Below are 22761 nucleotides of genomic sequence, written 5' to 3'. Positions count from 1 at the left end.
CATCGGTTCCGTGCTGGCTAATGAAATCCAAACTTCAACCCACTCTCCTCATATCTTACCCTGCTTCAATTATTAATCCAATTTTCTCCTTAAAATAATTCAATGGTCTCTGCCGTACACATTCCCTGGGGCAAAGCCATTCGTGGTCCAACTGTCCTTCTGTGCAAAATGAAAGTTTTTTCTGAATTCCCCCCTCCTGTCTCGGTAACAATTATAAATCGATAACCCTCATCATGGATTCCCAGTTTAGAAGAAGTACTCCTTCCTGGCTTACTCTATAAAACTAGTCAGAATTCTTAAAACTCTTAAATCTTTTGGCTTTTTCTGGTTTCTTCTTGCAACCATGGTTTGTCATCACTGGCATTGCTCCAGGTGAATCATAGCTCCCTGAATCTTTAAATGACTCCCTGTAATCAGTCAGTGTTTCCTGTGACACAGTCATTGCCTTTTATAAAATGCAACAAGAACCGCAGGCATTGGGTCTAAAAGATAACTGGCAGCAGAAACTCTGGCCGAGACCAGGCCAGCCAACTCAGCAGAGAGCTCGAACCTACTCAGGGCCAGGTATGCTCCTCTGGCAGGCTCCAGCAATACAACATGTTCGGCCTCCAACATTGCACTTGCTCCTCAGGGGGCAGCAATCCTCCACACGGGGTCTGTTTACTGGAGTGGAGCTGCATCCCAAGCCCAGGGTGGCCAAGACCAGACACAACAGGGGCTCGGTCCCTCAAGGATCGTAGCATCCTCAGGAGTCAGGACCAAAAACAGACCCAGACTGGGGTTCTTGCCCACTAAACCCCAAAACAGACCCAGACTGGGGTTCATGGCCCACTAAACCCCAAAACAGACCCAGACTGGGGTTCAGCCCACTAAACCCCCAAAACAGACCCAAACTGGGGTGCATAGCCCACTAAAGCCCCAACACAATCACGATCATGGAGAGATTTTTTAACCCTCGAAAATATCATTGACATGCAGCCTCATTTGTAGCTGCTGTTTAAAAATAAATTCTCAACAGCAAGGATTTCACGCAGTAAAAATAACTGCGTGTCCAGAGCATGTTGACATGATCTATATGGAGAGTGAGCATGGAGACGACAAGGACAGAAATAGGACAGCATTTCCCATCAATGTCACCATGTGTCTGGGCTTTAGCAACCTCAAAGTTCTATGATTTGAGAGCAAAATCTGGGACAGTCCAAACTTCCTCAGAGCCATTCTGCAGCTATACTGTTGGCTGTACACTGCATGGTGAACTTAAAACCCATGTGCAAGAGTTCTGCCTAACTATCTCATATACCCAGAAAAAATATATATATTTTTAATGTTGCAGTCCAGTTAGTTCATCACCCATGTTGGGCGAGTTGTCCTAAGAGAAAATTTTAAAACAAAACAAGATCACCATGTTGATCTCCACATAACAATTCAATTGAAACCAACACGGGGTTTGGTTTTGGCTGCACATGGTTGTGAATCTAAAGCTCTCTCTCATGACGAGCAGGTTAACTGCCGAGGGCAGGGAATGGGCAATAAATGCTAGCAACACCCACATTCTTACCCTTAAAAATTACTGTAGATGTTTTTTAAATTTTGTTTTTATTTCAAATAATGTTTTGTGTTCACAGTTATGTTCACTTCATCTGATCTGTGAAGTTTAGATGCAAGTCTCTGTTTAAATCAAGGAGATACCAGTGACAGTTAACATTCCAACAATGGAAGTAATAGGAGGCATCTTTCAGGCCAATGGAGCAAAGTGTTGTGAGAACACCTTTTATACAATGCCTAGCTTTGTGTTGTATGAAAAACTTAATTAGCAGCAATAATTGCTTTGCAAACAAGTTGCACGTGTAAACTGTTAATCTTCAATATCTTTGCCTATGGATGAATGGACTAGAATGCTTTGAACATGCAAGTTTCCTAGAATACTTGCATGTATTTGTCTTTTTTAACAAACAGACTGACTCAAGTATCAGCTGTGCCTCAATGGGTAACACTTTTGTCTCAGAGTCAGAAGGCCCAATCCAAGGGCTTGAACACACACTCCAGGCAGACACTTCAATGCTAGTACTGAGGGACTGATGTTGGAGGATCAGTTTTCAGATGAAACATCAAATTGGACCCTGACTGCCTTTGCAGAGATTTCCCATCACTTTGTAAGAAGAGTGGAGAGTCCTCTCTTGTTTTGTATTCTCTTGAATGAGGAGCGATCCAATCGAAATATTTAGAATGATCAAGGGATTCTATCGGGTAGATAGAAACAGACAATTGTGGCGGAATCCAGGAGAACCTTAAACATCTTACAGCAGAGAACGACGACATGAGCCCATTTCAGACTTTTTGGAAGACCTACTGAATATCCCACTTCCCTGCTCCCCCTTTAAAAGAGATGGCACCACCTGATAGGGGATTTTCACAGTAACTTCATTGCAGTGTTAATATAAGCCTACTTGTGACACTAATAAATAAACTTTAAACTAGTGCGGAGGGAGGAGAACCTTCCCATAAGCCTACTCCTGGCCAAGTTGACCATTAACAGATTCAGGCAGCGAGCTATCTGGCCCGACTGTCCGTTCTTCTAACTGCAGCTATTTATGCATCCAGGTGGCCTTGGAGAGGGAGCAGGTGGTGTTCACTGCCATGCTTCAGGTCTTCAGTGAGCAGTGAGCTCGGTAATCACAAATAAATATAATATCTATATATTTTAAAAGGAGGTAAAAAATAGAGATACCATGGCCGCAATGGGCTGAAGAGCCTTCTCTGTGCATGATCTTTGTTGGGGCAGCATGGTAGCACAGTGCCTCAGAGTTAGCACTGCTGCCTTAGAGCATCTGGGTTCGAGTCCTGGGTGTGCGCGGAGTTTCCTCCAGGTGCTCCGGTTTCCCCTCAGTCCGAAAGAGGTGTTGGTTGTGCTAAATTCTCCCTCAGTGTACCCGAACAGACGCCGGAGTGTGGCGAACAGGGAGATTTTCATAGTAAGTTCATTGCAGTGTTAATGTAAGCCTACTTGTGACACGGATAAGTAAACTTAAAGTGACAATAATAAATCTGTTGGACTTTAACCAGAGAGAGAGACACACACACACACACACAGAGAGAGACTGCTGTGATAATGGAGTCGGACACTTTAGGAACTTTCAAGCGGTTATTGGATAGGCACATGGAGCACACCAGGATGATAGGGAGTGGGATAGCTTGATTTCGGACAAAGCTGGGCACAACATCGAGGGCCGAAGGGCCTGTACTAGAAATCATAGAAACCCTACAGTGCAGAAGGAGGCCATTCGGCCCATCGAGTCTGAACCGACCCCGAATCCCACCCAGCCCCTACCCCCACATACTGTGCTGCGGTGAGACTTCTTACCGTGCCTACCCCAGTCCAACGCCGGAATCTCCACATCAACAATAAACAAAACAATTAATAACTAATGAATAATAACCTTCTTACCGGTGACATAGATGTCGTTGCCGAAGGCGGTGATGCTGTAGCCTCCGGCCAGCTGCTCGGGGAACTCGGCCAGGTAGCGCCACTGGCCGCTCTGCGGGTTGAAGCAGTCCACGGTGACCAGCTCGTCGCAGTCCTTGTCGCAGCCGCCCACCACCACCAGGATCTCGGCCAGGCCGGTGGAGGGCCGGGCCCGCATCCGCTCGCACGGGTAGTCGTGGCGGTCGTACGCGGAGGACTGGAAGGCGCGGGCCTGGTGGATGAGCTGGCGGCAGCGGGGGAAGTGCGAGACCAGCGGCTCGCTCTCCACGTACGCCAGCAGGTAGAAGCGGCGGATGAAGGGCAGGCGGACGTGCTCCAAGAGCTCGGGCCAGAGGCGGAGGCGCCGCTTGGGGTCGGCCTTGACCCAGCGCAGCGCCAGCTGGTAGGCCGCCTCCTCCTTGTCGACGTGCAGGCGGTCGTCGGACAGGTACTCGAGCAGCCGGCGCTGCGGCAGCGCCTCGAAGTCCTGGTGGGCGGACAGCTCGACGATGTGGCGCAGGATGAAGCGCTTGGCCCGCTCGGCCAGGCCGCGGCAGGCGTAGGCCTCGGCGAACTCCTGGATGTCCAGGCAGTTGGCCACGTCCAGCTGCCGCTCCAGGTAGGCGCAGCACGCCTCCTTGACCGAGGGGAACTGGAAGAGGTCGGCGGCGCGGGCCAGCGGCTCCACGTTGCCCGGGGTGACGGTCACCCGGCCGCTGTAGCAGAAGTCCAGCAGCAGGCCCAGGATGGCGGGCCGCACCCCGTGCAGCTCCACCCGCTCGGCCTGGCTCTCCCGCAGCCGGCCCGCGAACATGGCCCTGAAGTAGTGGCTGGCGGCCGCCAGCACCGTCCGGTGGCACGGGAAATCCTGCCCGCCCGCCGACAGCGTCATGTCGAAGAACTTGCCCTCCGCCCGCAGCTCGCTGATGCCCTGCAGGATGTGCAGAGCGTGGCCGGGGTCGCAGAAAGGCAGCACCGAGGCTTGGGTCAGCGTGCTAGGCCTGTCCATTCCTTCAGAGCGCGGGAGGTCAAACCATCTGCAAAGGCAGAGAGAGAGAGTCAGAGATTATCACAGGCACGAGGCTCCAGCAGCTTTTATAACCCAGTCACCCACCCAGCAGGTTATATTTACCAGCAGCTGCAGCCCGCAAATCATCCTCTTGACATTTGCCTTCAATGGATTAAAACTTGGCCGGCTGCAACCTCTCAACAACCCAACACTCTCGGCTCAGTCATGCGGACACAGTCACACCACCAACCCATGCCCTTCTCCCCACCAGAAACACCAACCAGTATGGACCCTATGGACCGAATGGCCGCTTGCTGTCCTGTCAAAATCCATGTAACTCTCCCCCACCCCCTACTTTTGTTAAAAGTGTCACCCTGGCATCACACTCTTGCCATCAGAGCGGTGGAGTCCCACTCCAGAAGTACATAATTAAGGTCAGTGGTTCCCAAACTTTTTTCACTGGGCCGCACTTTTTGGAATAAAAATTTGCTCGCGCCACACCGAATATTTTATTGATAAGAAATACATTCAAAAACAAAAAAAAAAGCAACTCATAACATAGAACACAACTACTTTCTGGATGTCCCATGATCATATTATAAAGTATAAAACAATCACTTTAGAAAAATATCTACCCATGTTTAAATGTTTCTTTGATTGTCCTTGAATCTTCCCGCCACACTTGCCATCCTCTCGCGGCCACACCAGTGTGGCGCGCTGCACCCTTTGGGAACCACTGATTTAGGCTGACAGTGCCAAGGTTAACTGTTTTAAAGTTTATTTATTAGTGTCACAAGTCGGCTTACATTAACACTGCAATGAAGTTGTGAAATTCCCCCTAGTCGCCACACATTTATGCAGTGGATTCCAACATGCCTACAGGTCAGTAAATGTTAAAAGTGGCATTTTGTTTCTTGGGAAAGCAAGGGAGCAGTGGGATAACACACATCACTAAGCGAGTGGGATGGAGCCTGTGCATTGAGATAGCATTTTCCACCTCCAATTAATCTTCAAAATCATCCTCCTAGACCAGTGGTCTTACCTTGACTTCAGTTAAAAAAATAACAATTTTCTGTTGGAGGCTGAAACTATTTGTGTTGGAAACTTTTTTTAAAAAAAAGCAAGTCAGAATCTTTCTCCCAGAGTTGATAGCCGTAACTTTACCATCCCATTCACCACAGGAATCGAAGCAGGCAAGGGGTGAACTATGGACAGGTTCGTTGACCTTGGGTGGGATTTGATGGTTTTGAGATGAGCAAGGTTGTTATATCCCTCCCGAAATACTAGGGGCCATGCACTTGGGGTGAGAAGGGAAAAGTTCAAAAGAGATGTGAGGAGCAAGATTTTTTTTACACAAACTGGTAGGTGTCTGGAATGAGATGCTAGGAGTGGTGGTGCAGGCAGGTACGATAGGGGGTTTTAGATAAGCACATGAATATGCAAGGAATAGAGGGATACGTACCAAGGGCAGGCAGAAGGGATTAGTTTAATTTGGCATCATGTTTGGCACAACATTGTGGGCTGAAGGGCCTGTTCCTGTGCTGTCCTGTTCTATGCTCTATATTCCAGCACCTGTTCGGGTACACTGAGGGAGAATTTAGCATGGCCAATGCACCAATAGCACATCTTTTGGACAGTGGGAGGGATAGGCGGTCGTTCAAACAATTGACTAAACCAAGGCCTCATCTGCTCTCTCAAGTGGATTTAAAACATCCCACATCAATGTTTTGAAAGTAGAGCAGGGAAATAAACCCCTTTGGCTGCAAGAGTAGGTCAGAGGCTGAGATTTCTGTGATGAGTAACTCGCCTCTAGAGTCCCCAAAGCTTGTCCACTATCTACAAGACACAAGCCAGAAGTGTGATGGAATACTGTCCACTTTTCTGGATGAGTGCAGCTCCAACAACACAAGCTCAACACCATCCAGGACAAAGCAGCCCGCTTGATCAACAACCCCATCCACCACCAACATACAGTGGCAGCAGTGTGTACTATATCAAAAGGTGCACTGCAGCAACTCACCAAGCTTCCTTCAACAACAGCTTGCAAACTTGGAGCCTCTGCCACCTAAAAGGGCAAGGGCAAGGGCAGCAGACACATGGGAACATAAGCACCTGCAAATTCCCTTCCAAGCCACACTCCATCCTAAGGAATTATATTGCTGTTCCTTCACTGTCAATGGGTTAAAATCCTGGCACTCCCTAACAGAACCGTGCACCTGTACCACATGGATTGCAGTGGTTCAGGAAGGTGTCTCACTGCAATCACCTTAAGGGCTATAAGGGATGGAGCAACAAATGTTGGCCAGTGACCGTCATCTTGTGTAAAAATAAAATGTCTTGGTCAATATTTAACCATCAACGAACATTACCAAAACAAATTTTCTGGTCATTATCATGACATAACTTGGTTGCTGGCATTCACACATTACAACAACAGCTTCATTGCCTGTAAAGCATTTTGGGATGTCCCAAGGTCATGAAAGGTGGTATACAAATGCAAATCTTTCTTTTCTATGTTAATAATATTCTTATTGGAGATGGAACAAAGGGCAACAAACACTCGCATTGCAAGCACCAGCATAGGCAGCTCAGTCTGACAGTCACTATAAGTACATGTCACCTCCTTACTCTCCACCTTCCATGCCCGAGACCAGGATGCTAGGAGAATTTGGATGGAGACACACAATCTTTTGAAGCCTATCTACTGCAAAAAGGCAAAGCCTTGGTTTCAAAGCTTATCCCAAAAGATGGCACTTCCAACAATGCACCACTCGGATTGCTCCAGAGAGTTCACCAGATTGTGTGTCCAAATCTTGGGAGTGGAGCACAAATAGCAAACATTCCAAGCCAGAAATAAGTGTTACCACAGAGCAAAGTTATCTCCACAGAAGTGTATAAATTTACATCTCAGGTCAAGGCTATTCAACCCAACATGTCACTCTCCCCAAAAGGCTCTATAAAACAGACTGCTCCAAGAAATTGTCCTGCATACAATATGAACTAATTTTCCAGCCTACTTTTGTCAATTTGATTTGTCCAATCTACATGTAGATAACAGTCGCCTATGATTATTGTGGTACCTTTTAAAAACATCCCATTTATTTGTATACTCTGTCCTATAATGTAATGACTGTTGGGGCCTATAAAGTGCTCCCACAAGTTACCTCTTAGCTTTCCTGTTTCTTACCTTTATCCAAACTGATTCAACATCTTGCTCTTTCGAGCCAAGGGCATCTCATTACAGTATTAATGACGTCCTTAAATAACAGAGCTGTCCCCCAACCTTTCCAAAATGTCAAATAACCTTCAAAGTTCAGGCCCCAGGTCTGATCACTCTGCAACTGTGTTTCTATGATGGCTATCAGGTCATACAAATGTATTTCTCTCTGTACTAACAATTCATCCATTTTGCTACGAATGCTGCGCACATTTAAAGGTTCTGTCTCTCACTCTCTTTACAATTTTTGCAATCTCTGGCCTTATCTGCCACTGTTAAGCTTGTACACCCTGTCCCTTTCTTCACAGTCTGGTTATTGCTGAAAAAAAAAGAGACATGCTGTCAAAGCTTTTTGTATTTCATTCATCAGAACAATTTGCAAGGATACCAAATTGTAAAGGAAACAATTTACACAACACAAGAGTTATTGATTGGCACACGGACCCTAATTGATAAGAGGCACAGCCATGAAGAATGCACCAGCTATGACAATTGACAGCTAACCGCCAAACTTTGTTTAAATTCAAATCAAAAAGGTTGACTTTAATTGGTCAAGGCATTTATCATGCCCTAATTAATTAATTTATAATTAATAAACCCTGAAGACACGAGTTTTATTATTTTTAGTAAATCTTACTACTGCTAATGAAACTTTACAATAACTGATACGTTTCAGGAGTTTTGAAAGATAGAAGAGCCAAATATCCACCAACCACTTACCCTTTTCCCTGCCTCCCTCACTCATCAAATTCCGAATTTCACACTCTGTGACTAGTTGCACTTGGTGATGAGCTACTGTCTTCATGCTTGCTTATTATACATTCTATATGCTCTCTCTGGTCTCAGTGTCCATTTACTTTGGGGTGCTCAGGATTACACTCCACAATCTAGCATTGTATAAATTTAGGTGTAATATTGGACCATTGGCACTCGATGTAAAATATCCAATTACACATTTTTTTTAGTAAGTAGTCTCACAACAGCAGGTTGGTAGCATATTTGGTAGCACGAGCTTTCAGAGCGCTGCTCCTTCATCAGGTGATGAAGGAGCCGCGCTCCATAAGCTCGTGCTACCAAATAAACCTGTTGGACTTTAACCTGGTGTTGTGACTCTACTTACTGTGCCTGCCTCAGTCCAACATCGGCAACTCCACATCATTTTTTTTAAAAAAAACCGCTACCTTGGTTGCATTTTGCCGGTTTCTCCAATGAACAAAAGATTACAGCACTCCGGCCCTCCAAGCCTGCACTGACCATGCTGCCCGTCTGAACTAAAACCCCCTACTCTTATGGGGACCATATCCTTCTATTCTCATCCTATTCATGTATTTGTCCATATGTCCCTTAAAAGTCACTATCATATCTGCCTCCGCTTCCTCCCTCAGCAGTGAGTTCCAGGCACCCACCACCTCTGTGTAAAAAAACTTGCACCAGAGTGATTGATTGGCAAATGGACTCCAATTGGTAAAGGCACAGCCATGAAGAATGCACCTCTATGAAGAACGTACCTCTGATCCCTGCACGATCGACTATTTAAGGTTTTGATCCCTGTTCTGCACTAAATTAGCTGATCTGAGTATCCAAGCTCACCGAGGTTGCAGAATTTGATTAATGTAGACCTTGTGCTTCCCTACCATGAGGCAGAAAGTAATCAACTGCAAGATGGCAGCCGATCTCCATGTGGAGATGCCGGCGTTGGACTGGGGTAAACACAGAAGCCTCACAACACCAGGTTAAAGTCCAACAGGTTTATTTGGTAGCAAAAGCCACTAGCTTTCGGAGCGCTGCCCCTTTGTCAGGTAAGTGGGAGTTCTGTTCACAAACAGGGCATATAAAGACACAAACTCAATTTACAAAATAATGATTGGAATGCGAGTCTTTACAGGTAATCAAGTCTTAAAGGTACAGACAATGTGAGTGGAGAGAGCGTTAAGCACAGGTTAAAGAGATGTGTATTGTCTCCAGACAGGACAGTTAGTGAGATTTTGCAAGTCCAGGCAAGTTGTGGGGGTTACAGATAGTGTGACATGAACCCAAGATCCCGGTTGAGGCTGTCCTCATGTGTGCGGAACTTGGCTATCAGTCTCTGCTCAGCGACTCTGTGCTGTCGTGTGTCGTGAAGGCCGCCTTGGAGAACGCTTGCCCGAAGATCAGAGGCCAAATGCCCGTGACCGCTGAAGTGTTCCCCAACAGGAAGAGAACACTCTTGCCTGGTGATTGTCGAGCGGTGTAACCCCCACGACTTGCCTGGACTTGCAAAACCTCACTAACTGTCCTGTCGGGAGACAATATACATCTAGAACATAAGAACATAAGAAATAGGAGCAGGAGTAGGCCATCTAGCCCCTCGAGCCTGCCCTGCCATTCAATAAAATCATGGCTGATCTGAAGTGGATCAGTTCCCTTTAACCTGTGCTTAATGCTGTCTCCACTCACACTGTCTGTATCTTTAAGACTTGATTACCTGTAAAGACTCGCATTCCAATCATTATTCCGTAAATTGAGTTTGTGTCTTTATATGCCCTGTTTGTGAACAGAACTCCCACTTACCTGACGAAGGGGCAGCAAGCGCTCCGAAAGCTAGTGGCTTTTGCTACCAAATAAACCTGTTGGACCTGGTGTTGTGAGACTTCTTACTGAGCCAATCTCCAGCCAAGGGAGAGATGCTCAAAGAGAGAACAGATCGGAAATTAAACTTTGCAATAAACACTGCACTCATGCCTTGTGTTATTTCATCACAAAGCAGAATTTCAGGGCCAACAAATGATTGCAGAAGCATTATGTGGACTCAAAACGCCACCAGGTTAGGTGAATTGGCCATGCTAAATTCTCCCTTGGTGTACCCGAACAGGCACCGGAGTGTGACAACGAGAGGATTTTCACAGTAACTTCATTTCAGTGTTAATGTAAGCCATTTGTGACTAATAAATAAACTTTTACTTTACAGATGCTACCAGAGTAGCTGAGTTTTTCTAGTATTTTCTGTTTTTATTTCATATTATAAATGATTAATTTATTTTGTTCAGTATTATCAATGGCCCTTCAGTGTTGCACCTCTGATCCCTACACAGTCGATTATTCAAGGTTTTGATCCCTATTCTGCACTAAATTAGCTGATCTGAGTCAGGATAACAGTGGGTAGGAGGGGAGATACAACTAGCCTCAGCACCTATCCGCCAGAGAGAGTAAATTTTAAAACTTCAGCCAAAGTTGCTACACGGGCGGCACGGTAGCATAGTGGTTAGCACTGCTGCTTCACAGCTCCAGGGACCTGGGTTCGATTCCTGGCTTGGGTCACTGTCTGTGTGGAGTTTGCACGTTCTCCTCGTGTCTGCGTGGGTTTCCTCCGGGTGCTCCGGTTTCCTCCCACAGTCCAAAGATGTGCGGGTTAGGTTGATTGGCCATGCTAAAATTGCCCTTAGTGTCCTGAGATGCGTAGGTTAGAGGGATTAGTGGGTAAATAGGTGGGGATTTGGGGGTAGGGCCTGGGTGGGATTGTGGTCGGTGCAGACTCGATGGGCCGAATGGCCTCTTTCTGTGCTGTAGGGTTTCTATGATTCTAACCTGATCACTATCCAGTGCCCCTGGGGACAATGGATGAGGATAGGGTCAGATTCGCAGGCAATGGGCTGTTCCCAAAGACAAATCATTTAGATTTACACATCATGAATGGTTGCTTGTGTGAGGGGCTAAAAAGGTGATTGGTACCAAGGAACCATACTTGAGCAAAGCGTCAAGACTTCAGGGAGTGGAGAAGAAAACGGCAGAAAGAGTGCAACAAACTTGTCATTTTGTCAAATCTGAAAGTCGGATCCTTCGTTAAACAAGCTGGCAACTGGTATTTAAAAACTTTCACCAGTGTGACAGTGAAAAACCTAAAAGTAAAATGGCAACCCTCCCATTCCCCCTTTAAAATGGGTTATGTGCTTACTCAGATCTTACACAGACCTCAGCTATGAGTCATTCTGATGTCACCAGGGATATGGTTTCAGAGAGAAAAACTATTAAACATTTGTAATCACTAACACTCCAAACCTATAACAAATCTGACGACTCACCATAGGACCCACTCACAGGAACAACTTACTTAGCTTCTGCGAAGCGAGTGCTACGAGTGTAAATTTGACACCAGGCCACACAGGGAGATATTAAGACATGTGACCAAAAGCTTTAAACAAAGAGGTAAGTTTAAAAGGGGAGCCTTAAAGGAGGAGAGAGAGGCAGAGAGCTTCAAGGAGGACATTATGAAGCTCCGAGTTCAGACAACTGAAGGCTCTGTTGTCCAATGGTGGAGAAATAAAAATAAGGGATTTGCAAGAAGCCAGAACTGGAGGAGCACAGGGATTGCAGAGCATTGTTCAAGGTTACAATGATAGGGAGGGGTAAGGGATGGATTGGATCATGACAGAAATGGGTAAATTCATCACCTTGTGTGGGGCAGAACTGTGCAGACCAAGAGATCTTTTATTTGACTGTTGGTTGGTGCTGAGTTAACCCACATTACCCTGGCAGCTGTTGGGATATTGTCATTGGTCTGAATGCCCCTGTGCTTGGTGGTGGTGGTGGTGGGGGGGGGGGGGGAAGGGGTGGTGGTTAAAAGTCATCCAAAGTTCCCTCTCAATCATTGTCTGGTGACCCAACTTTAGCAGAGGATATGGTGGGGCACCCCTGTGAAGATCTCCAATATCCACCAGCACTTGCTGGCAAGAGTTAACAAACTGTTTATATTGCATCTTTCAGATCCTCAGGACATCCTAAAACATTTACAGTCAAAGATGTACTCGTGAACTGTAGTCACTGTTGCAAACAAGTTGCTGAGGACTGAGATAACCCCAGCATATGTCAGTGCCTTCATGTCTAAAGGGAATAAAAAAGTCAAAAATATTCCACACATGCAACGCAAGTTAGCTGCTGAACTAGATGGGTGGGAATGTAATGGAATTCTAAGTGATGGTTCCAGCCTGGACTCCTAGTGATGTAAATGCCACAAAAATGTCGCAAGTTGGCCAGCATATCAGGGAGGTTCTTCAAAGAGGGAACCCAACAGCAGCAGAGGGAATGAAACAGGTGAAAAGTTATTAAAAGGCAACAGGTCATTTTTCAGATTTTAATTGCTGCACCATTGACAAGCATGGTCTCATTTGCCTAGATCCCAAGCTCTGGAATTCCCTTCTTAAAACACTCCCTTTCCTCTCCAATTCCTTTGCTCAATCTTTTGGCACCTGTCGGATGTTTTTGTGAAGTGCCTTGCCCTCTTACCTCTATGGTAGAGGTGCTACATACATTGAAGTATGTTCATTGTGTTTTCAAGCGAGTTTATATAAATGGCACAAGCACAAAAAAAGGTGAAAAAATCCTCACTTATCCCACTTAATGATGCTTTTGCTCCAGATGGGTAGAGAATGTTCCTCAGAAATCTGTGTAGTTACCATGTAAATTCCTGTCGCTAGGCGGCGTCAGACATTGCAGTATCACATTCTATCCACTCGATGGCGCCAGACACTGCTACACAGCGCCATCTACTGGCAGACGTCTCATGCTCAATATGAATATTACTGTGCCTCTCAGTGGCTTATTCCGACTGGGATCTTGGGTTTATGTCACATTATCAGTAACCCCCACAGTTTGCCTGCTGGACTTGCAGAATCTCACTAGCTGTTCTGTCTGGAGACAATACACATCTCTTTAACCTGTGTTTAATGCTCCCTCCACCCACATTATCTGTACCTTTAAGACCTGGCTGGTTGTAGGGATTCGCATTCTAATCAGTATTCTGTAACTTGATTTTGTGTCTCTGTGCACTGTTTGAGAGCAGATATCCACTCCATCTGACGAAGGAGCAGCGCTCCGAAAGCTTATGGTATTTGCTACCAAATAAACCTGTTGGACTTTAACCTGGTGTTGTGAGACTTCTTACTTAATCCGACTGTACAGAATGGCTCACACTACAACAGAATTTCTTGTGTTTATAAAAAGCCAGCCACACAGAATTGCAGCATTCGGTCATTTGGCCCATCGTGTCTGCACCAGCCCTCAAAACAATCATAATGACTTGGTGCCATTCCCCTGCCTTTTCCTCATATCCCTGCACATTGCTTCTCTTCAAATAATCATCTAATGCCCTCGCAGCAACCTAGCTGTGTGTCATCTGCAAACTTGGAAATGTTACATTTTGGTCCCCACATCCAAATCATTGATATACAGCTGGGACCCAAGTACTGATCCTTGTGGTACCCCACTAGTCACAGCCAGCCAGTGAAAATGATCCTGTTACTCTGTTTTCTGCTGGTTAACCAATCCTTAATCCATGTCAGTACATTACCTCCTATCCCGTGTGCTTCACTTTTGCTAACCGACCCCAGGAGACTTTATCAAAAGCCTTCTGAAAATCCAAGTATACTACATCCACCAACTCCCCTTTATCAATTCAGTTTTTGATATCAGCAAAAAACTCCAACAGGTTCACCAAATATGATGTCCCTTCATAAATTCATGTTGACTATGTCCAAACAGGTCATCATTATCCAAGTGCCCATTTAACATACATTTTATTTTTCCTAAAAATGATTAGTTCCCCATTTTCTCTTTATCTCTGTTTCAAATAGTGGAATGACATTTGCTACCTTCCAATCTGTAGGAACCATTCCAGAATCGACAGAAATTTGGAAGATGATCACCGATGTATCCACTATCTCCAAAGCTACCTCTTTCAACACTCTGGGGTGTAGTATATCAGATCTTGGGGGCTTATCAGCCTCCAATCCTATTAATTTCTCCAATACAACCTTCTTACCAATACTAAATTTCCTTCAATTCCTCATTTTCCCTATTCCCTTGGATCTCTAATTCTGGAAGATTTCTTGCATCTTCTAGAATTAGAAATCATGTCCTTTGTGAAAACATTCACAAAGTTATCGTTTAGCCTCTCTGCCATTTGTGATGATACTGTGCCTTTAAGAAATGTACTTATAACATGTTTCTTGTGAGGGGTAGGTTTAAAATTCAGCGCTGTTTTATATGGTGCCAATTTGACTGAAAAACAGGCAGGTCACATGCTGAGAATGCAGGCTAACGTTTGATTTTTAGCTAGGGACTTTAAAAAAAAAAGTTTATTAGTGTCACAAGTAGGCTTACATTAACACTGCAATGACGTTACTGTGAAAATCCCCTAGCCGCCACAATCCAGCACCTGTTCGGGTACACGGAGGGAGAATTTAGCATGGCCAATGCACCTAACCAGCACGTCTTTTCAGACTGTGGAAGGAAACTGGAGCACCTGGAGGAAACCCACACAGACATGGGAGAACATGCAGACTCTGCACAGACAGTGACCCGAGGCCAGAATTGAACCTGGATCCCTGATGCTGTGAGGCAGCAGTGCTAACCCACTGTGCCACCATACCGCTTTTAATCTGAGGTAATGCATTTGTTCATTTGGTTTTTCCCCAGGGTTTTCGGAGTATGGTTTTGATTAGGTTGATTGACAGGGTCATGTGCTTAAGGGGAGGAGCTGGGCTTACAGGGAAGAGGCAGCTGTTCCTGCTGGGTTCTGAAATACGCAAGAGGTATCTCTCTCTCTGGAGGCTGCTGTTTGGGATCTGCTAGGAGAAGTGGGCTCCTTTCGCTGTCTCTCTCCAGAGGTGTTCTGAAGGCTCGAGGACTGGCAGCCCAAGCATATAGCCTGTGTGTTGCTAACTGATTTGGAAGAGGAGTTTAAAGAGGAATATTGCTGGAATTGGAACCAAGAGATAGATTTGCAGTTAAGAATTGTATCCTGTCATGCTTATGTATTTCAATTGGTAAAATTTAATTTGTTACAGTTAAACTGTATTGTTAAATAAAGTTTGTTTTGATAAAAGCTTCCTAGTGTGTCAATTGAATCACACCTGGAGTGAAACACCTTATCCTCACACTAATGCCAAAATAGAAAAACTGTTGGGGTTTAGTTGAGCTTCATTATATACTTTGGGGTTTCTGATCTAATACCTTACATTCCCCATTATAAAATCTCCCGACTGCCTGTAATGGACCCACGTTTATCTTAGCCAAAATGTTTCCTTTTTCACATGCCTATAGAAGCTTTTACAATTCATTTTTATGATTTTTGCTATTTTACATTCCTATTCTATTCTTTCTTGGTCCTTTGTTGTATTCTAAAATGCTCTCAATCCTCAGGTTTACTACTACTTCTGGCAATCTTATACAATCTTTAATTTCCTTTTTACTCACAGCTGACTACTTCTTTTTAGGTTTTTGAGCCTTGAAGGAATGGATAGTTGCTGTAAACAATGTAATAATTATTTTAAAACTATCCAATGTCTTTGTGTAGTCATATCTTTTAATGCATTTTCCTAACTCAGCCAATTTGCCCCTTAATAATTTATTTTGTTTAAATTTGGCTTCAAACTACCTCACTTTCAAACATTTACTTCTATATTGTATAAAATAATTATATAAAAATCATTTACTTTCTTGTAGATTCCAGCCACTGCAGCTGGGACACCTTTTGCAGTTGTGTTTGCCTAGGACACACAGTGCGCCCATGACTTCCCACATACTGCAGGATGTACATTCCACTTAGAACCATAGAAAATTACAGCTCAGAAACAGGCCTTTTGGCCCTTCTTGTCTGTGCCGAACCATTTTATGCCTAGTCCCACTGACCTGCACTTGGACCATATCCCTCCACACCCCTCTCATCCATGAACCCGTCCAAGTTTTTCTTAAATGTTAAAAGTGACCCCGCATTTACCACTTTATCCGGCAGCTCATTCCACACTCCCACCACTCTCTGCGTGAAGAAGCCCCCCCTAATATTCCCTTTAAACTTTTCTCCTTTCACCCTTAACCCATGCCCTCTGGTTTTTTTCTCCCCTAGCCTCAGCGGAAAAAGACTGCTTGACCATAACTTAAAACTTATTACAATTAGAATAAGTGTAATAACTTACCAGTTGTTTAACAATCAGCTTCTTCCTTGTACAGAATAAGGGCCAATTGCTGGAGGCTGAAAAAGGTAAAAGAAAGGAGCACCTCACTCACCGAACGCCCAGCTTGACACTCTATGCATTCAAAGTTGCACTCAGTGCAGACCAAGCAGCATTAAGGGAACCCTTGTTTTTAAACTTCCAGATGCATCAGCTCTCAGCACAGAACATTTGCCCCTGACTAGCTTGTCCCCTTGTGTTGTCCTATATCTTCATTTTCTGCAGTATTAGTTCATGTACATCTATGGGGATTCTCCTTATTAATCCACTTTCAAGACTATATAGCTCTTACCGCAGAGGAGTGATATCTAAAGCTTTTGCTGTTGGTACCCTACACAATCTGTAGAAATTGCCTGCACAGAGCGAGATGTAGTTGGAAACACATTATTGGAGGAGAGAAGAGATTTACAAAGTAACTTGGCTGATCCACGTTGAATTAATATTGTTTAGTTGGCTTCTAACTTGCTTGGTCCTAACCATTAGTTGATGTAGGGTCAAAAGGGACAACAGTACAATGTAAACCCCTGCACTGTATTATCCATTATGTGCAAGAACCATAGTAAGATCATAGCTAACTTCTGCCCAGCAAAAATGATCTCCACACAGACCTTCTCTGTAAAATAATGGCTGGGATTCTCCGATCTCATTCGCTCCGGTCCTGCTGCCAGCAAGAAAGGAGAGTTTGGCGTGCAGGCAAAATTCCATTCACTGCAGCAGGACTGGAGAATCCTAGCCCTGGGCGTGGTCGAAGAATTCTACCCAACATCTCTGGTTTGGATGCGAGAGATTTGTCTGTTTCACTGTGTTCTACATAAATTGGGTCCACCATACGAACTGCACCCCCAGTGGCAAACATCCATGATATTCCAGAATTTTATTTTTTTTACATCTACTCTCAGAGTGTGAGCATTGATGGCAAGGTTTGTATTTATTGCACATCTTTAGTCTTCCTGGAAGGTTTGACATAATTGTGCACTAGGCCACTTTAGAGATAGGAGTCTTACAGGCAGACTGGGTAAAGATGGCAGCTTTCCTGAAGGATATTAGTGAACCCATTGAGGATTTGTGTCAATCCGGCAGTTTCATGTCAGTGCTACAGAGACCAATTGTTTTATTTGTAGACGTTAAAAATTGAATTCAATTTCTCATCTGCCATGGTGGGATCTGAACTCATGTTCCCTTAATTACTAGTTCAAGACTCTGGTTTGCTCGGCGACTGACATAACCACAACACTACCATATCGCTACAGTTCCTGATTTCAGATGTGACATGAAGGAAAACACAATGATAAACATCCCCATTCCCAACTCTTAATGCATCTCCCAGCAGCTGGTTATAATTCAATTGATAGTGAGAATGCATGCGGGCATGAAGACAGGTATATCAAATAAAGAGGACAAGATGCAAATGCCAGAAATACACACCATCAGTATCTGCGAAGGATGCATACTTGTCACAAATGTCACAACATGTATTTTTTTAAAATCACTGATCCTGCGCGTGCTCCCAGTAATTTCTGTCTTTGTAACAGGGCTGGTGTCAGCTTGACTCAATGGACAACGTTTTCACCTCTGGATCAGCAGGTTGCAGGGTTAGATAACCCCATCCCCACACCCCCAGGCTCATAGCCCTTTGACAACCGGTACGGGCGGCACGGTAGCACAGTGGTTAGCACTGCTGCTTCACAGCTCCAGGGACCTGGGTTCGATTCCCGGCTTGGGTCACTGTCTGTGTGGAGTTTGCACATTCTCCTCGTGTCTGCGTGGGTTTCCTCCGGTTTCCTCCCACAGTTCAAAGATGTGCGGGTTAGGTTGATTGGCCATGCTAAAATTGCCCCTTAGTGTCCTGGGATGAGTAGATTAGAGGGATTAGTGGGTAAAATATGTAGGGATATGGTGGTATGGCCTGGGTGGGATTGTGGTCGGCGCAGACTCGATGGGCCGAATGGCCTCTTTCTGTACTGTAGGGTTTCTATGATTTCTATGAACCTGTCACTCCTGTGCTTTTAAGAAATGTATTTTAATTATGTTCCTGTGCGGGATGTTTCTAGCAGGCCCTAGAAGTTGTCGGCACTGTGATGTCCGTGACCGGCGTCCTTTGTTGCTGCTGAGGCAGTACAATTGATATCATGTTGATTTTAATCTGGCCTAATGCAGTGTTCTGGGGTTTTATGGTCCTTTGGGGATTGGAGCCTGATTGACAAGTCAGGTGATGCTCCCAGAGTCAGTTTTTCCTCCACAGAAAAGTACAAGTTTTAGTTTCATTTTCTCAGTTGCTGTTAGAAGTTGGTGGAACAAGAGTGTCTCTGCCTCTCTCTTCTCCAGAGGCTTTCTGAAAGTTCCGGAACCAGGAAACCTCAGAGAATTGATCCAACATTCAAAAGACCAATTCGCAACAAGTGTTAAAAATCTGAAAACCCGGCATCATGTCAGCATACTTGTTTCTGTGCCAAGTCTGAAGAGGAGTGTGTGTCTGTAGTATGGTGTTTGATTTGGAACAACTTGGATAGCTAGCTGTTATGGTTTATACTGTGTTATGTTTAAATCTTGTAATTGGTAAAAGTTATGCTCATTCCTTTTTGTCATATTTTAATGGTGTTCTTAAATAAACTTTGTTTGATAAAAGCTTCCAAGTGGGACACTTGAATCATACCTTGTGTTCACCCATGCCAAAATCAACTGTGAAATTTAGGGTCTAGTCTAACTTCAAAACACACCTTGGAGTTTCTGGCCTGGGTCTTAACACTCCTCAGTATTGCAGAGATGCTGAGACATTAAACAGAGACCTTCATCTTTTTTGACACAGATGTTCAAGATCGGCAGGCTGTTCAGAGAACATTCTTCTTTCTTCCCAGTGTCTTGGCCACATTTTGCCCTCAATCACCATAACAACGAATTAGACATTCATTGCTGTTGGTGGGGGTGTATTGGCACAGAATTGACATTTACCTATACAAGCCACCATGTTCCAAAAAGTGATTAATTCTGATACAAATGCGGGCAGAGTTTATGCCAGTGGTGGAATGAACAGAATGCACAGAACATTCTTCTGCTGCTCCATGAGGTGTTGCTGAAATATCTAGCAAACTCATCAGCCTAAACCCAAATGTAAAATCTACCATGAGTCTCCGCAACCAAGCAGCATGATCGATCACAATCAATTCATGAGAGAATCATAGCAATACTCCAACATCACCAGGGACTGGGATTGCTAGGAAAAGAGCCATCCTTCAACTGACTGGTTTAATGCTCTTCTTAAATGGGCTTGAACTGACTACTTTGATCTGCCCTTGGTATACAATACCTGTGACCAACGGTAAACGGAATGACACAGGCGCATCCTGCTGTGTTGTCATTGATGACATTTAGCCCAATTTAAACTGAGTTTAAAGGAATAACAGCAGCAGGAGGAGAAACATAATAGAGCGGGTTGGTCGTCTGTGATTAAACACTGGACTCAAGTTATCACGGGTGCCACACAGCCGGGAATCTGGGCTCAATTTGTGGAAACATGCCATTTCAATTGGGATGTGGACAGTTTCGGGGAGGTGGATGAACTTTTGAATCAATGTGAAACATCTTGGATACTCCAGTGCAAAACGTGCAACTCATTTAAGCTCAATGCAGCACAGTCCTTATTTAATTCTGCTCAGAATGTTATCTGGGAAGAGGTCATATAGAAACTTGACCCCTTGAAGTATTTATTTCCTACTTAACCCATGCTGTGTGACTGCAGCTGCACCAGGCTCTGATCTAATGGTTGGGAATCAGCAGCATCTGATGGGGACTGCATTTGTAGGAGTATCATTTCCATCCTGAGTCAATAGATGACACTAGTTAAATGGTCATTAACCCAAAACATTCAACTGCGAGCTAACTGTCCTTCCCCACCCCTCCATGTCACTCAGCCCAAGCCCCTCTGTTAATAGCAAACTTACAAAAGGGCTCCGAACACCAGCACACAAAAAAACCCCTCAAGATCACAGCCTATTGCTAGGTGACAGGTCTATAACACCAGACAGAGAATTCACTGCGCCACATGGTGTCAGTCACAGAGTGACTGGCTTCAATCTAAAACCTAAACCCTTCAACCCCACAATTCTTTTATTGACAATGCTTCCCCCGATCCCTCTTCTTTCTAATTTCATCCCCCCCCCACCCCCCCATTTCTACACCTTCTTCTTTGCATTCTTGCTATATTAAAATCAGGACACGTCACACTTTTCTTCTCTAACTCATTGTTTCCTGGGACTGCAGAGCTCCTCACTTCCCTTAGTCTCTATAAGTTTTAATGCTCAGCATCACAGTCACTGCTCAGTTTACTTCCCCAACTTGCTGTAGTCCTGGGCTTCAGCCTTGACCCAAGGTTCTCAATATTAAAATAGGTTCTCAAGCAACACAAGATACACGCCTGCCTTGTGGTTGGTTCCAGTGCAAAGATCCATAGGACTGATTTCAGGAAGGAGCAAACAGGGAATTGACTGCAAATGCACAACCACTTTCAAACAAGAATTGTAGCTGACAGAGTTTCTGACTGAGGACAGCCTGTCAGGTTTACGTAGATAGCCACTGTAAAGCAAAAAGGCAGCATTGGTCTGCACAGTTAATCCAAGCACACGAGGAAGTGACAGCTTCTGACATCCAGTGTCCCTGGCGGGTGTGGTTTATATTCCCCCAAAGCTGATACTGCAACACACATCATATCAGCACTTTACTCTGAATCAATAATTCCTATGAAGACCTTTGGGGCATTTAGTTGCACTAAAGGCATTACAGAAATTCAAGTTGTTGTTGCATTTCCACAAGTAGAAAGGAAGCAAAATAAACTAACCGAGGAATACTTTAACACCAGTGCACAAGTTCCTTATTCATTCCCTTTGGGTGTATTTGAAAGAGGCTTTTCTGAGACTCATCTGGTTCAGCATTGCCAAGCAGAGAAGGAAGGTCTCGCTCTACGTTCAGTTAGCACTATAGCGATAGTTCAGCACTCCTGGGTTAAGGGGAGGAAATCAGACACGGCTCCGACTCACTATGTAGTGACCCCAGCTGCAAAGTGTTTTGCATATATCAGGTGAAGACAAGATAAAGATCATCTAATACTTACACACCATGATGGAACAGCTCTACTCACACTCAGAGTAAGGTGCAAGATGATGAACAGTAACTGAAATCATACCCCAGTGTAAAATACACATGTAGTAACATGCCCACCTGTTAGAACACACAGCAAGGCACTCAGATATATGCAGTAACACATGCACACAGATAGATATACACAGATAAACAGGCAGATGAACATGTGTGTTATTTGATATACAGAGTACTATACCAAATGTGTTTTACACAGGACAGACCTGGATTGTGGTCGTTAACTTGCTGTCTCTTTAAGGCCAATTCCAAATAGGCATCAGCAGGAAATCATAAGTATTGTGGTGTGCCAAGGTCAGAGGACACCTGCAGTTCCTTATAGATTTCAGGCAGCAGAATATTTATTATAGAAAATGGTTTTACATCTGTACTAGTCAGGCATGTTGAATACCAGTTAGACTGAAATATCACACACGGTGGCACAGTGGTTAGCAGTGCTGCCTTACAGCACCAGGGACCCAGGTTTGATTCCTGGCTTGGGTCATCGTCTGTGTAGAGTCTGCGTGGGTTTCCTCCGGGTGCTCCAGTTTCCTCCCACACTCCAAAGATGTGTGGGTGAGGTTCATTGGCCTCTTAGTGTCAGGAGGACTAGCTACTGTAGCTCTGTGGGGTTATGGGATTGTGGCCGGGGTGGGATTGTGGTCGGTGCAGACACGATGGGCCGAATGGTCTCTTCTGCACTGTAGGATTCTACGATTTGAATAACTCAGTCACTCAAAGCAACTAGAAATTAAAACCCTGTCGACCATCTGACCCTTGGTCCAGCATCATAACTTCATTAAATATTGTGCTGCTTGGCACCATCACAGGAGTGGCGAGCTGTCAGCTGGGATTTCTTCTATCCCTATTTTCTCTTGTTTGCACTTGAAGTTGCCAAGAGATAGATGCACTTGGAGCTTTGCAAAGTGGTCGCTCAGTAATTTTCAGCCTAGACAGAGAT

General features: G+C 44.7%; 1 protein-coding gene across 3 annotated transcripts in view; it reads right to left on the bottom strand.

Annotated features, from left to right (window-relative positions):
* klhl21 (kelch-like family member 21) overlaps nucleotides 1-22761 on the bottom strand; it is a 36268-nt gene that overhangs the window by 7754 nt on the left and 5753 nt on the right. The window contains exons 2-3 of one of the 3 annotated variants that reach the window (XM_078238799.1): nucleotides 16638-16693; nucleotides 3446-4500 (exon numbers count right to left, since the gene is read on the bottom strand). In XM_078238799.1, coding sequence (XP_078094925.1) covers nucleotides 3446-4472 — 1027 coding nt within the window. In that variant the 5' untranslated portion in view covers nucleotides 4473-4500; nucleotides 16638-16693. Of the gene's footprint in view, nucleotides 1-3445; nucleotides 4501-4595; nucleotides 4808-16637; nucleotides 16694-22761 lie in introns of those variants that run through there. The other 2 variants (XM_078238801.1, XM_078238800.1) reach the window with 2 other exon arrangements.

The sequence above is a fragment of the Mustelus asterias genome, chromosome 22 (assembly GCF_964213995.1).
Source record: "Mustelus asterias chromosome 22, sMusAst1.hap1.1, whole genome shotgun sequence".
NCBI lineage: Eukaryota > Metazoa > Chordata > Chondrichthyes > Carcharhiniformes > Triakidae > Mustelus > Mustelus asterias.
This window is presented reverse-complemented; position numbering and strand designations above follow the sequence as displayed.